General features: G+C 41.2%; 1 protein-coding gene across 4 annotated transcripts in view; it reads left to right on the top strand.

The window, feature by feature from the left end:
* The first annotated feature begins 450 nt into the window (after positions 1 to 450).
* Positions 451 to 15,115, top strand: part of HPS3 (HPS3 biogenesis of lysosomal organelles complex 2 subunit 1) — a 44,755-nt gene continuing 30,090 nt past the window's right edge. For 2 of the 4 annotated variants that reach the window (XR_005241878.2, XM_008008759.3), the window contains exons 1-4: positions 452 to 799; positions 10,977 to 11,471; positions 12,008 to 12,179; positions 12,281 to 12,366. Coding sequence is in view for 2 of the 4 variants with exons in the window: in XM_008008759.3 (XP_008006950.1) it covers positions 583 to 799; positions 10,977 to 11,471; positions 12,008 to 12,179; positions 12,281 to 12,366 (970 nt within the window). In the remaining 2 variants the exon portion in view is untranslated. Of the gene's footprint in view, positions 800 to 10,976; positions 11,472 to 12,007; positions 12,180 to 12,280; positions 12,367 to 15,115 lie in introns of all 4 variants that reach the window. The other 2 variants (XR_012095569.1, XM_008008755.3) reach the window with 2 other exon arrangements.

The raw sequence follows: 15,115 nt of genomic DNA, 5'->3' as shown, positions 1-15,115 counted from the left end.
ACGTTCAAGGCGTTGCTCTTTCGCTAAACTATTCTAGAATTTCCACTATGTTTTAGCAACTCTTCAGAGTGTTTAGCCTCGAGTTGCACCCCATTTCAGTTTTTGCAACCCCATCCTCCAGAAGCTCTGGGGCTACTGAAGAGACATGAATAACGCTCCTGAAAGTAAGTACAAAATGTTACAAGATAGATGATGAATTGTCAGAACGTATTCAAAAATCAAAACATCTTGCCTGGCCCGAAGCAGTAAAAGACGAAAGGCAGGACCCAGCGGTCCCCGCACCCACCAGCCACTGAGCGTAGAGCGGTGGCGAGTTCTGGGCGGCGGAGTACGAGGCGTGGAGACCGAAAGCACTGCAACGCGTGAGCGCGGGCCAGATGGGCGTGACCGCTTTCCCGAAGCCCGCCACGCCCAGCGGCTGCCCCTTTAAGTAGCTTAGCCGCGGGCGGGGCCGGCTGGCGTTCACGTGACTCGGCGTCGCCGGCTCGCTCACGGAAGTGGTCCTACCTTCGCGTTCGGCTGGGGGTCTCCGGGCGCCCTGCGGGGCGGGCAGGCTGGGCCATCCAGCAGCCGGAGGTCGGGATGGTGCAGCTGTACAACCTTCACCCGTTCGGGTCACAGCAGGTGGTGCCCTGCAAGCTGGAGCCGGAGCGGTTCTGCGGCGGGGGGCGTGACGCGCTTTTCGTGGCGGCGGGCTGCAAGGTGGAGGCTTTCGCGGTGGCAGGCCAGGAGCTGTGCCAGCCGCGGTGCGCCTTCTCCACGCTGGGCCGGGTGCTGCGCCTGGCCTACAGCGAGGCGGGTGAGTAATCCGGAGAGCCAGGGGCCGCCTGGGGCCCGGCTTGGGGCCTCCTAGCTAGCGGACCGAGCGTCCGTGCTGCAGCTCTAGCTGGGGATGGGACTTCTTGCTTTCCGGAACTTGCCGGATGGTCTCCCTGGGTCTGGCATCTGATTGCTTGAAGTCTCATTGAGCTATGCGGTTGTCGCGGCAAGCATAGGTATGAGCTTGCTTCTGTCGGGGCGGAGACGCTGATATCTCCTTTTCGTTTTGGGTCTCCGCAGAAAGGCCTCTGGCTGGATTCCACTCATCTCGGATACTTAAGCAAACAACAAAAGACTCTTTAGTGCAAAGATTTCAAAGACTTACCAAAAAAAAAAAAAAAAAAAGGAGGAGTAAGGAGATTGGTACTGTATCCTGAACCTCCAAGTACTCCCAGCTTTAACAATTATTCCAACTCACGGCCAGTCCTTTCACATCTGTACCTCCATCCACTTCCGGTCGGTTTTTGAAAGCTCACATTATATGTTGATTTTTAAATGTGTGTAAGTAGAACTCAAGTCTTAGATTGCGCCCCTTCTCTTCTCTTAAGCAGCTGTGGCCGGGCGCAGTGGCTCACGCCTGTAATCCCAGCACTTTGGGAGGCCGAGGCGGGCGGATCACGAGGTCAGGAGTTAGGCCAGCCTGGCCAATTTAATGAAACCCCGTCTTTACTGAAAATACAAAAATTAGCCGGGCGTGGTGGCGGGAGCCTGTAGTTTCAGCTACTGGGGAGGCTGAGGCAGGAGAATCGCTAGAACCGGGGAGGCGGAGGTTGCAGTGAGCGGAGATTGCGCCCTTAGACTCCAGTGTAGGCGACAGAGCGAGACTCCGTCTCAAACAAACAAAAATAAAACAGTTGTAAGAGCAGCCATTACTCTTTCCCACCAGAAATGTAAAGCAATGCCAAGGAAATACTGTGTGGGTGAATCCTATTTTAGAAAAATCCAACATTTAACACTAGATCCCTTTTAGGTCACAGAAGAATTTACCATAGAATTCCTTTAATACACTTACCTTCGATTCATACTTTACAAGATGGGTGTAAAGTTCGATATTTACGGTGCAAAAGCTGGTGGCTGTGGTATTAATGAAGCGGAGAGCTTGAACCTGAAAGATTGGAGATGTCTCTAATCCCTACCCTGCAGCTGGTTCGGTGTCAGTTTATAGAAACCGTGGGGTCTGAATTTATGTTAAAAAAAAAAAAAAAAAAAGTTGAACTAATAGATTAGTGATATCCAGACACTGGGATTTTGTGTTAGTGATATCCAGACACTGGGATTTTGTGGCTCAATTAAAAACTGTGGGGTTACCATACATAGCATCTGACTGCTTATTTTGTCAAGACATATGCAGGCATACCTTATTTTTTTTGCATTTCACTTTGTTGTACTTTGCAGATCCTGCGTTTTCTTTTTGGTTGTTGTTTGTTTGTTTTTTGTTTTTTTACCAATTGAAAGTTTGTGGCAACCCTGTGTGGAGCAAATCTGCCAGTTCCATTTTTCACACTGCATGTGCTCGCTACATGCCTCTGAGTCACACTTTGGTAATTCTTGGCAATATTTCAAACTTTATCATTATTATTATATCTGTTATGGTGATCAGCGATCTTTGATGTTACTATTGTAATAGTTTTGGGGTGCCATGAACTGTGCCCATATGAGATGGTGAACTTAATTGACATGTGTGTGTTCTGATTACTGCTCTGATAGTCTCTGCCTCCTCAGGCTACTCTATTCCCTGAACAACAATATTGAAATCAGGCCAATTAATAACCCTACAATGTCTTCTAAGTGTTCAAGTGACACTTGGATGTCTCTCACTTTAAATTAAAAGCTAGAATGATTAAGCTTAGTGAGGAAGGCAGGCATGTCAGAAGCTGAGATAGGCTGCACGGTAGGCCTCTTGCACCAAACACTTAGCCAAGTTGTGACTGCAAAGCAAAAGTTCTTGAAATTAAATGTGTTACTCTAGTGAACACAATTGATTAGAAAGCCTTATTGCTGTTGGGAAAAAAACTTTGAGTGCTCTAGATTGAAGATCAAGCCAGCCAAAATACTCCCTTAAGCCCAGGCTTAATATAGAGCAAGGCCCTCTGTTCAATTCTGTGAAGGCTGAGAGAGGTGAGAAGCTGCAGAAGAAAAGTTTAAAGCTAGCAGAGTTCAGCTCATGAGGTTTAAGGGAAGAAGCTGTCTCCATAATATAAAAATGCAAGGTGAAGCAGCAAGTGATGATGTAGAATCTGCAGCAAGTTATCCAGAAGTCTAGAAGATCCAGCTAAGATGATTTTATGGAGGCAGCTGTTCTAAACAACGGATTTTCAATGTAGACAAAACAGTCTTAAATTGGAAGAATATGCCATCTAGGAGTTTCTTGGCTAGAGAGGAGAAGATAATGCCTGGCTTCAAAGAACAGGCTGACTCTTGTTAGGGGGTGATGCAGCTGGTGACTAAATTGAGGCCAGTGCTCATTTACCATTCTGAAAATCATAGAGCCCTTTTAAAAATTATGCTAAATCTACTCTTCCTGTGCTTTAGAAATGAAACAAGCCTGGGTGACAGCACAGCTGTTACAGCATTGTTTAAGCCCACTGTTTTGATCTGCTCAGAAAACAGTATTCTTTTCGAAAGATTACTGCACATTGACAATGCACCTAGTCCTTCAAGACCTCTGACGGAGATGTAGAAGGAGATTGATGTTGTTTTCATGCCTGCTAATACAGCATCCATTCTGCAGCCCATGGATTAAGTAGTAATTTTGACTTTCAAGCCTCATTAAAGAAATACATTTGGTAAGGCTATAACTGCCACAGATAGTGATTCTTCTGATGGATCTGGGCAAAATAAATTGAAAACCGTCTGGAAAGAATTCACCCATTCTAGACGTCATTAAAAACATTCAGGGTTCATGGAAGGAGGTCAGATACCAACATTAACAAGGGTTTGGAAGTAGTCGATTCCAACCCTCATGGATGACTTTGAAAGGCTCAAGACTTAGGTGGATGAAATAACAGTAGATGTAGTGGAAATATCAAGAAAGCTAGAATTAGAAGTGGAGCCTGAAGATGTGATGGAATTCCTGCAATCTTATGATCAAACTTGAATGGATGAGGAGTTGCTTCTTATGGATAAACAAAGAAAGTGGTTTCGTGAGATGGAATCTGTTTCTATTGAGGATGCTGTGAACATTGTTGAAATGACAGCAAAGGATTTAGAATATTCCATAAACTTAGTTGATAAAGTAGTGACAAGGTTTGAAAAGACTGACTCCAATTTTGAAGTTCTACTGTGGGTAAAATGCTGTCAAATAGCATTGCATGCTACAGAGAAACCTTTTGCGAAAGGAAGAGTCATTTCATGGAGCAAACTTAATTGTTGTTTTTTTATTTTATTTTATTATTATTTTTTGAGACAGAGCTTCACTCTTGTTGCCCAGGCTGGAGTGCAATGGTGTGATCTCGGCTCACCACAACCTCTACCTCCCGGGTTCAAGCAATTCCCAGCCTCAGCCCTCCGAGTAGCTGGGATTACAGGCATGCACCACCATGCCCGGCGAATTTTATGTTTTTAGTAGAGATGGGGTTTCTCCACGGTTGGTCAGGCTGGTCTTGAACTCCCGACCTCAGGTGATCCACCCACCTCGGCCTCCCAAAGTGCTAGGATTACAGGTGTGAGCCACTGTGTGCAGCCCATTGTTGTCTTATTTTAAGGATTTGCCACAGCCACCCCAGCCTCTGGTGACCACCGCTCTGATCAGTCAGCAGCCATCAGCATCGGGGCAAGACCGTTCACCAGTGAAAAGATTATGTCTCATTAAAGGCTTGGATGATCGTTAGCATTTTTTAGTAATAAAGTATTTTTAGTTAAGGTATCTACATTGCTTTGTTTTTTGTTTTTTTAGGTATAATGCAATTTCATACCTAATAGACTATAATCTAGTACAAACATAACTTTTTTTATGTACTGGGAGGCCAAAAAATTTATATGACTCTTTTTATTGTGTTATTTGCTTTATTGCAGTGGTCTGGAAGCAGTCCTCCAATATTTCTGGGATATGCCTGTGTTTTTTTAAAAAAAATGAAAAGTCTTACTATTTATTGTCATTATTTATAAAAGAAAAAACACTTAGCATCAAACATTGGATATCTTTAGCTTTGTGAGCAACTTACTCTGCTGTCATTGGTGTTTTTGTTTTTGTTTTTGTTTTTGCCTAATGATAACATCAACAGGCCTGCACTGGGCCACGGACCTGTTTGAAAACCTCTCATTAACTCTTTAAGTTCCCTTTTAGCAGGAATACTGCTATTTTGGTATTTCTTATAAAATCTGTCTTTAATGGTCAGACCTGTTACAACATTGGTAGTTTTCTCTACGCCACTCCTTTTAAGGCATAACAGTTCTCACTTTCAAGAGTTCTATTGAGTAACAAACTCTCCACTTTCAACTTTTATATGTGTGTGTGTGTGTGTGTGTGTGAGAGAGAGAGAGAGAGAGAGAAAGACAGAGCCAAGCATACACACAGACAGTATGTTTACATGATTTACTTCATTCTTCCACGTGGATGTTTATTTTAGAATTTGGAGTGGCAGGTATTATGTAAACTTCTAGCTTTCTTGCCTATCAGATCCTTGGATGGCCACTACCTATGCATACCAATCACTTGGGGAGTTTTTAAAAATCCCCATGCCCGGGCCACACCCTCAGAGATAACAGTAGTAGTTTCACTGGAGTGAGGCCAGCACTGGGGTAAGTCAGATATTTAATCAGAATTGAGAACCACTGACCTAGAGCAGTACTGACTGCAGGAGGCCATGAATAGCATTATAACCTCATTAACGAGGCCTTGAAGAATAAAGATGTTTTTATAATCCAGTTGGCTGCCTTAAAGCAAGTTCAAGAGTCATGTGGGATGGAATTAGCATCACGGGTCTTGTGGCTCAAGGATAAGTTTCAGTCCACAGCTTGAACTTCAACCCCTTGGGTACAGCTCCTGTTAATCTACCCGTAAAGGAACATAAATAGGGCTGACTCCGGCTATGATGGTATCCAGAAAACTTGTTTTCCACTTCACAGCATTTCCCTTTTGGCCCCTTCCTTCCATTCACAATAACTGGGACATGAGGATTTCTGCTCAATGCCCAGCGTCCTCCTCTGTAGCAAGTCTTCCTCATCAAAAATGGAAAGAATCTTACATCAGTCATCTATATTTACTAAAAATGCTTTTCAGGTCTCTACTCAAGCAGAAAACATTTTCAGGTTTAAAAAAATCTCAAATTAGCTAAAAGTTGTTTTTAAAATAAAATTTGGGGGTATTAGGGATAAAGTAGATAGAAATTTTGAAGGATGGGGGCCCCTGACATCATCATCAGTAAGGGAAAATACATTTAGGCTCTGTGTGTGGTACAGTTTGGCTGTGTCCCCACCTACAATCTCATCTTGAATTGTAATCCCCATAACCCCCACGTGTCAAGGGCGGGACCAGGTGGAGGTAATGGGATCATGGGGGCAGTTTCCCCCATGCTGTTCTCATGATAGTGAGTTCTCATGAGATCTGATGGTTTTTAAGTGTCTGGCATTTCCCCTACTCACACTTATTTTCTGTCTTGCCACCCTGTGAAGAGGTGCCTTCCACCATGATTATAAGTTTCCTGAGGTGCCCCCATCCATGCGGAACTGTGAGTCAATTAAACCTTTTTTCTTTATTACCCAGTCTCAGGTATTTGCTTATAGCAATAGTGTGAAAATAGACTAATACAGTGTGTAAAGCAAAGAAGAGGGGAGACCTGAGAACTCCCCACTCCTGAAAGAAGACCTGGTGGCCAGGGTCAAGTGCTGTGTGGGGATCTTTGGTGGTAGACACTTGTTTATGGGGTGTCTAGGGGTGGTGGGGCATGGAGGACACAGACCACAAGGCTGTCATTGCCTGGCCATTAGTATAAGTGTACTAAACCAGCCCCAGCCCATCTACCCCTCCTACAAGTCCTACTTTCTCTCAGTTTTCCTGAAGTCTGAAAACATATTTAGATGCCTTATAAGTTATTTCTGCCTTATGATACAATTTTGTCGTAGGAGTACAACCTTTAATCTGGTGTTACTGTTAGCCATGTTTGTGATCTTGCTACATAAAAGGGAAAGCTTATTTTTAAAAATCAGTAACTCTAAGCTCAAGAGCAAAAATGAGAATGATTTTTCAATGTACTTAATAAAGACAGAAGCTGAGTGTGGGCTACATAGTGAAACCCTGTTTCTACATATGTGTGTGTGTTTGTGTGTGTATATATATACACACACACGTAAATGTATATATACATTATATATATATAATGTGTGTGTACACATGTCATTTGAAGACGTGTGTGTGTGTATATGTGTGTGTATATATATACACACACACACACAAATTAGCCAAGTATGATGGCTCACACCTGTAGTTCCAGCTACTTGGGAGGCTGAGGTGGAAGGATCACTTGAGTTCTGGAGACGGAGGTTGCAGTGAACCAAGATAACTTGGGCAACAGAGCAAGACACTTAAATTTAAAAAAGGTAAAATGAGGCACCACACACATAATACTTAAAAAAAATTAGTTCCCTTCTCTTGTAAAGGGTTATAGCCTCAACAGACTCCTATAGACTTGTATTTCCCTTCTGTCAGTTGGGGAAACAGCATTATCGGGAAAAGAACATAAACTTTTGAGCTAACCAGATCTAGGTTTGAGTCCCAGTTTCCTAATTTGTTCGTTATGTTGCCTTGGGCAAGTTACTTTGCTTGTCTGTGCCTCAGATTCCTGATGTGTAAAACGAGGAGGGAGATTTATATCTTGAAGGGCTGTTGTGAGAATTAATTGAAGGAACTCTAAAGCTCTGATCATGAGGATTGTCAGGTAGGCACATTTAGCAAGTGCTGGATCATCATTTAAAGACCAGGTCATTACTCTGAAAACACACAACACAACATGGACAGTATCTACAATTTGCAGACTATAAACACTAGTTAATATATGAATTTTATAGAAGAAATGGGCATGTATTTATAGGTATATGAATAAAAAGGTTGTATTGTAATTAAATATTCTTAGTTTTAAAATTTATTTACTAACTTGAATATGATACCAAAAGTATAGGCAACAGAAGAAAAATAGGTAAACTGGACTTTATCAAAATTAATGACTGTTGTATATCAAAAAACTTATCAACAGATTGAAAAGACAACATGGAATGGGAGAAAATATTTCCAAATAATATGTCTCATAAGGGATTAATATCTAGAATATATATAATAAAGAACTCTTACAACTCAACAACAACCAAAAAAACTTGATTAACAAATGGGCTAAGGACTTGAATAGACATTTCTCCAAAGAAGAAAATACATAAACAGCAAAAAACATGAAAAGATGCTCAGCATCCAAACCACGGTGAGATAGCACCTCACACCATTAGGATGCCTGTTATTTAAAAAAAAGCAAACAGAAATTAGCATGTGTTGGGGAGAATGTGGAGAAATTGGAACCCTTATACATTGCTGGTAGGAATGTAAAATAACACAGCCTATGTGGAAAACAGTACAGCAGTTTCTCAAAACATTAAACATAGAATTACCATATGATCCAGCAATTCCACTTCTGGGTATATATCCAAAAGAATTGAAAGCAGGGACTTGAATGAATACATGCATACCAGTGTTTGTAGCAAAATTATTCACAAGAGCCAAAAGGTGGAAACAGTCCAAGGATCCATTGACAGGTAAATGAGTAAATAAAATATATCATATGAACATACAATAGAGTATTATTTGGCCTTAAAAGCAATGAAATTCTGATGCATGTCACAACCTGGATAAATCTTGGAGAAGTTATGCTAAGTGATACAAGCCTGATACAAAAGGAAAAATACTATATGGTTCAACTTACATGAGGTACCTAGAGTAGTCAAATTCATAGAGATAGTATAATGGTGGTCTTGCCCTAGGGAGAGAGAGAGGAATAGGGAATTATTGTTTAACCGGTGCAGAGTTTTTTAGTTATAGAGATGGATGGTAGTGATGGTTGCACAACAATGAGAAGATACCAGTGCCACTGATCTGTAGACTTAAAAATGGTGAAAATGTACATTTTATGTTGTGTGTATTGTACTACAATAAAAAAAAGTTTCATTTATTTACTGGGGGAATTTTAGAAAGATGGAGGCCTCAACTTCATCCCAACTCTGTCCAAACTGCTTCCCTGGAAAAGTGAACAAACTTAGGGCAGCTACAGGATCCCTTTAGGCATTCTGTGATCTCCAGAGAAAGAACAGGTTCAGGCTGCATCTCTGTGGCATAAAAAGAACCATCAGCAGGAGAAAGCTTGCTGCCTCTAGAAGCCAGGATCATTTTGGAGGAGGGAGCCTGGTCAACCCAATGAATGTCTGCAGAAAGGGGCAGCACCTGCTTGCTTGCCTCATAAGTACATGGGAAGTCAATGTAATGGCAGCATTTCAATTTCAGTTCATTGGAAAAGGGCCAGTTTGCTTAATAGTGTTAATTATATAGAGTCTACATTTGGAAGAAGTGAAATTGGATTCGCTGGCTTATCCCCTTCTTTACCCACAAAATTCTAAAGATTAAAAATGTATATTTTCTAAACCTCCACTAAAAATAGAAGAAAATATAGGAGCATATTTATGTAATTTGGAGGACATGGATGGGAACTCAGAAGGCAAGGAGGAAAAGATACACATAGTACTAAATAAAAAGGGTATGGTAAAAGATGCCATCAGCAAAGTCAAAATCAGACAATAGACTATCTAAAACCATTTACTATTTATAGACAACAGAAGGTTTATATCCCTTCTAAGTAGAGAGCTACAGTGTCATTATAAGAAAAACAAATGAACAACTTAATACAAATTGGACGTTATGCAGAAGAGAAACTATACATGGCTGATGCAGAAGAGAAACTATACAGGAAAAGATGGCCAGCTTTATAAAAAGGTCTAGAAAATGTAAGTTATAATAGCCATGAGAGTCCATGTTTCTCCCATTGTGTAGAGTCAGTGCTGGTGAGGATGTGGGGAAATAGGTTAGTTTAAGCAGTGCTGCTGGCGACATGAATTTCTATTATCTAATTGATAGTAATTGGGCAATATTGAAATTTAAAATGCTTATGTCCTTTGGCCCAGCATATCTCACTTTTGGGAATCTGTACCATTACAATAAATCCCCCAGGAAATATATAGCTATAAGCCTATGTATTACTATGAAGCATAGTGGCAAAAAAAAACAACCTGGAAATACATTTAAATGCTTATGAGTAACAGAGTTATTGAATAAATTATGCATATGTATATATGGGATGTTGAACATATTGAAAAGGATGTTAGATATCCATGTGTCAGCCTGGAGGGAGAGATTTATTAATAATTTTTAGAAGTTGCAGATTGTTAAACATATTTAATGCGATTACATTGTTGTTTTTGTTTTTAAAAAAGACAAAATACCGCTCTGTGATGTCTGTTTATATGAGAGAAGAGTGTTGAAAGACACATACCAGGCTGTGTGTTAACGTTGGGTCCCCAAGGGGGAGATCATTATGCTTTTCATTTTGCATCTCTTTACCACTTTACCATTTTGACTTCCCACAAGCAATATATGTTTATAAGTTAAAACTTATACAATCGACAATTTAGAGAAAATTAACTTGGATTTGTATTTTCTTTGCTATTTCCAGCTTTATCATGTTTCTCAGACTTAGGACTTGTGGGAAGGAGAGGGTTTGAAGTGTAAGTTCTGCTAATCTGAGAATTCCTTAATGTATACTTAATTTTGGTGTCATATGTCACACTAGTAGTGAATTCTGTGTAAGTAGAGCTTTGTTGGAACTGCAGACTTAGAGCTACAGTAAACACTTAATTTTACATTTTATTCCTTATATTAACTTTCTGTATGTTACGTGGACTATTAATAGGTTGTCTTAAGACACTAAAATGGGGAGAGATTGCATTTCAGAACCTCAAAGCCTAATGGCAGTTAAAAATACACCTAAGATTTTGTTACTTAGGGCTTATTCTACTCAGTCTTTAATTCAACCGTTGGTGTTAGAATTCATTAATAGTACTCATGTCAGCAAGGGAGGTGGTTGTATTTCTAATTACAAATTCTCAGTATAATCTTCATTCCTTCTCAGGAGATTATTTGGTAGCAATTGAAGAGAAAAACAAAGCTACATTTCTACGTGCTTATGTGAACTGGAGAAATAAAAGGACTGAAAACTCTCGTGTGTGTATCCGAATGATTGGGCATAATGTGGAGGGAGCCTTCAGCAAAGCCTTCAGAGACCAGATGTACATTATTGAAATGCCGCTTTCGGAGGTCCCCTTGTGCATTTCCTGCTGCCCTGTGAAAGGAGACCTTCTCGTTGGCTGCGCAAATAAATTAGTCTTATTTAGTTTGAAGTACCAGATCATTAATGAGGAATTCTCACTGTTGGACTTTGAACGTTCTTTAATTATACACATAGATAATATCACTCCTGTTGAGATTTCTTTTTGTGTTGGATATGTTGCTGTCATGTCGGACTTAGAAGTCTTAATCCTAAAACTGGAGCTAGGCCCTAAAAATGGAGAGAGAGTTCACCACAATCCACATAAGACCAACAATCGAATGAGACGGACGGAAGAAGGTAAATAATAAATCTGACTTGCTTTCTTGTTTTTGGAATATAGAAAACCTTCACCTTTGGCAGTCTGAAGGTCCGTGGTATATATGGTGCCCGGCCATGTTATTTATAGATTTAGTTATTCCTATTTCATGGGATTTGAGTTTATGATCTGGCTGTTCATATCTTATTCTGTAGCACGTGAATATATTTATCAGTAGAAGTAAAGGAATGACCACTGCTAGATGAGGGGCTTCTAGTCCTAGTCCTCATAGTTACTAGTTGAATGACCTTGGGTTAATAATACCATCAAAATACCATCTCTGAATTTCAATATCCTCATTTGTAAAATGGGGATAATAATACCTACCCTGTTGTACTTTATCAGTTGTTGTGGAGATTAAATGAGCAAATGCTAAGTCTTTTCACAACCATAGTGCCTTGTAAATGTGTGCATATTATAAATAAATAAAATTACTGTATGTCTGTTTAATTGGTGAGAGGATGTTGTAAAATCTAATTTTCATTCAAGCAGGACTGTTATATTTTATTTTTTTAAGGCATCAGTAATGAAAATTCACAGCTTGAGTCAGATGATTTTGTTATCTGCCAGAAGCCCCTGGAACTTCTTGGTGAAAAAAGTGAACAGTCTGGATTATCTGTTACACTGGAGTCTACGGGATTAGCTGATGAAAAAAAAGAATATTCCCACTTTCAGCACCTGCTCTATAGGTATTATAGTGCTTTTTATTTACAGCATTGAATGTATATATGCCTGCTTAAAGTACATGGAAGTTATATTTTTCCCTTTCTCTGTCTTTTTAAACCCATAGACGTTTTGCTCCTGATATTTCGTCCTATGTATTGTCTGATGACATCAAGCTACATTCCCTCCAGCTGCTGCCCATTTACCAGACTGGTAAGCATGATAGTGTAGGAGTGTGACAGTGCAGCAAGGTGAAATGCTCTGTCTGGGCTGGAAGTGGAGACCCATGCGGGTAATAGGTTTGGTGGTTTGGTTCTTCCACTGGAGTCTCCTTGTGACCCTTTAACAAGTTTTTTTTTTGAGACGGAGTCTCGCTCTGTTGCCAGTCTGGAGTGCAGTGGCGCGATCTCGGCTCACTGCAACCTTTGCTTCCTGGGTTCAAGTGATTCTCCTGCCTCAGCCTCCTGAGTAGCTGGGGTTACAGGCGTGTGTCACCACACCCGGCTAAGTGTTTTTGTATTTTTAGTAGAGATGGGGTTTCACTGTGTTAGCCAGGATGGTGTCAATCTCCTGATCTTGTGATCTGCCCACCTCGGCCTCCTGAGTTCAGGTTCGTAAAAATGTATCATGTAATAAAAAAGATGGAAAGAAAGGTATATGCAAGGATAACAATAAAAGAGCGGTATGCACCAGTAAAGTGGTGTCATGAATGCTAAAATCCCAAGAGTTGAAGCTTGGAAAAATGGCGAGGATGACAATAGTTTTTTTTTTTTTTTTTTTTTTTGTGAGACGGAGTCTCACTCTGTTGCCAGTCTGGAGTGCAGTGGTGCAATCTTGGCTCACTGCAACCTCTGCTTCCTGGGTTCAAGTGATTCTCCTGCCTCAGCCTCCCGAGTAGCTGGGAGTATGGGCGCCTGCCACCACACCCGGCTAAATTTTTTTGTATTTTTAGCAGAGACAGGGTTTCACCATGTTGGGCAGGATAGTCTTGACCTCCTGACCTTGTGATCTGCGCGTCTTGGCATCCCAAAGTGCTAGGATTACAGGCATGAGCCACGGCGCCCAACCTTTATTTTATTATTATTATTTTTTATTTACTTTTTTTTTGTTTTGAGACAGAGTTTTGCTCTTGTTGCCCAGGCTGGAGTGCAATGGTATGATCTTGGCTCACTGCAACCCTCTGCCTCCTGGGTTCAAGCGATTCTCCTGCCTCAGCCTCCCGAGTAGCTGGGATTACAGGCATGCCCGGCTAATTTTGTATTTTTAGTAGAGATGGGGTTTCTCCATGTTGGTCAGGCTGGTCTTGAACTCCCGACCTCAGGTGATCTGCCCGCCTCAGCCTCCCAAAGTGCTAGGATTACAGGTGTGAGTCACCGTGACTGGCCCAAAATTCTTAGCAAATACCTGTGGGTACTAGAAAGGGAAGTCATACCTGCTAGTTCGAGAAGCCATGGAGAAGGCATGACAGATTGAACTCATTTCCCTTTTTGAAATGGCCTCTACACCCAAAAAGGAAATTGGAGACCTGTTAGAGCTGAGGTATGTCTGGGTTCTAGCTAGGTATTTCGCAAAGCTCAAGATTGGCTTGTGAACTAGGTGTAAAAATGTGGACTGAATGGAAAATAATTTAGAGCAGTTTTCAACCCTGCCACACAATGGACTTAACTGAATGCTTTTTAAGATATTGATGCTCAGGCTCTACATGCAGCATATCAGTTACAGGGCCTGGGCATTAGTATTTTTTAAAAGCCCCCCAAGAGTCTAATGGGCACCATGATTGAGAATCACTAATAGGCCCTGCACTCAGTTCTGGTCTGATTAACATCTTTAGCTATTACCTAGAGAAAGATACAAATATTATTCCGATTAAATGTTTTTCTAGCCTTCAATTGTTTTTTCTTTCTTTTAGTAAATATTTATTGAGTACCTACTATGTTGAGCATTGTGCTGAATACTAGGGAACTAACAGTGAGTGAAGTGCTTGCTCTTATGGAGCCAGTTGTCTAATGGGGGAAGGGAGACAGTTGAATAAAGGCAGATTCACAGTTGCACCCTGAAATGAGTGATCTGTGGTAAACCTCCCTGTGAGAGCCTATAACAAAAGACCCTGACCTCAAGATTGAGGAAGAAGGCTTCCTGAGAAAGAGGATCTGAAGGGCGAATTGGACGCACTTGGGAATAGGGTTCGGTTGGTGCAGGTGAGGGGAAGAGAGCCTTCCAGGCAGAAGCAGCAACAAAGGCTCTGTGGCAGAGGGAGGATCACATTTGAGAAACTGAGAGAAGCAAAACTAAGGGGGCAGCAGTGAGACAGGGCTGGAGACCAGACAGGACCAACAGCCATATTAGAGGGCCAGCTAAAGATCCAGTGAGCTTCCCATAGTAGTTGGAATAAAAACTCCAAATCCACTCCATGGCCTACATAACCGTAACTCTGAGCCCATCTTGTCCCACTCTCACCCTGCTTACTATTCTTCATCCACAGTGGCCTTTCCCTCTTCTTTAGAGACGCCACATGCACTCTTATCTAAGATCTATTATTTGCTCTTCTGGTGCTTAGAGTGTACTCCCCTCAGACCTTGTGTGACTGGTGCATTTAAGTCATTCAATTCGCAGCTGAAGTGTTACCTCATCACAGAGGACTTCTCTGACCTCCGAATTTAAAATATCCCTTCTCCACTCACACTGGGGTTTACTTGTTTACTCTTCATCCCAATCCCCATCACTAAAATGAAGGCTCTGTGAAAGCAGTTACATTGTCTTGTACACTGTTGTATCCCTAGAATCTGGAACAGCAGCACTTAGTAAGTACCTGATGAATACTGACTGAATAGACGAATGGATGGGTGATATGTATTTGAGCTGGGCCCTAATGGATGAATAGAATTTTTAGAAGATAGAGATTTTGGTAAGATACTACATAATGGGAACCAACATTTTAGGAGGTGCAAAATATGTGTATTTG

Source organism: Chlorocebus sabaeus, chromosome 15 (assembly GCF_047675955.1).
Source record: "Chlorocebus sabaeus isolate Y175 chromosome 15, mChlSab1.0.hap1, whole genome shotgun sequence".
NCBI lineage: Eukaryota > Metazoa > Chordata > Mammalia > Primates > Cercopithecidae > Chlorocebus > Chlorocebus sabaeus.
The sequence above is the reverse complement of the archived record's forward strand: the minus strand, read 5'-3'. Positions and strand labels throughout refer to the sequence as shown.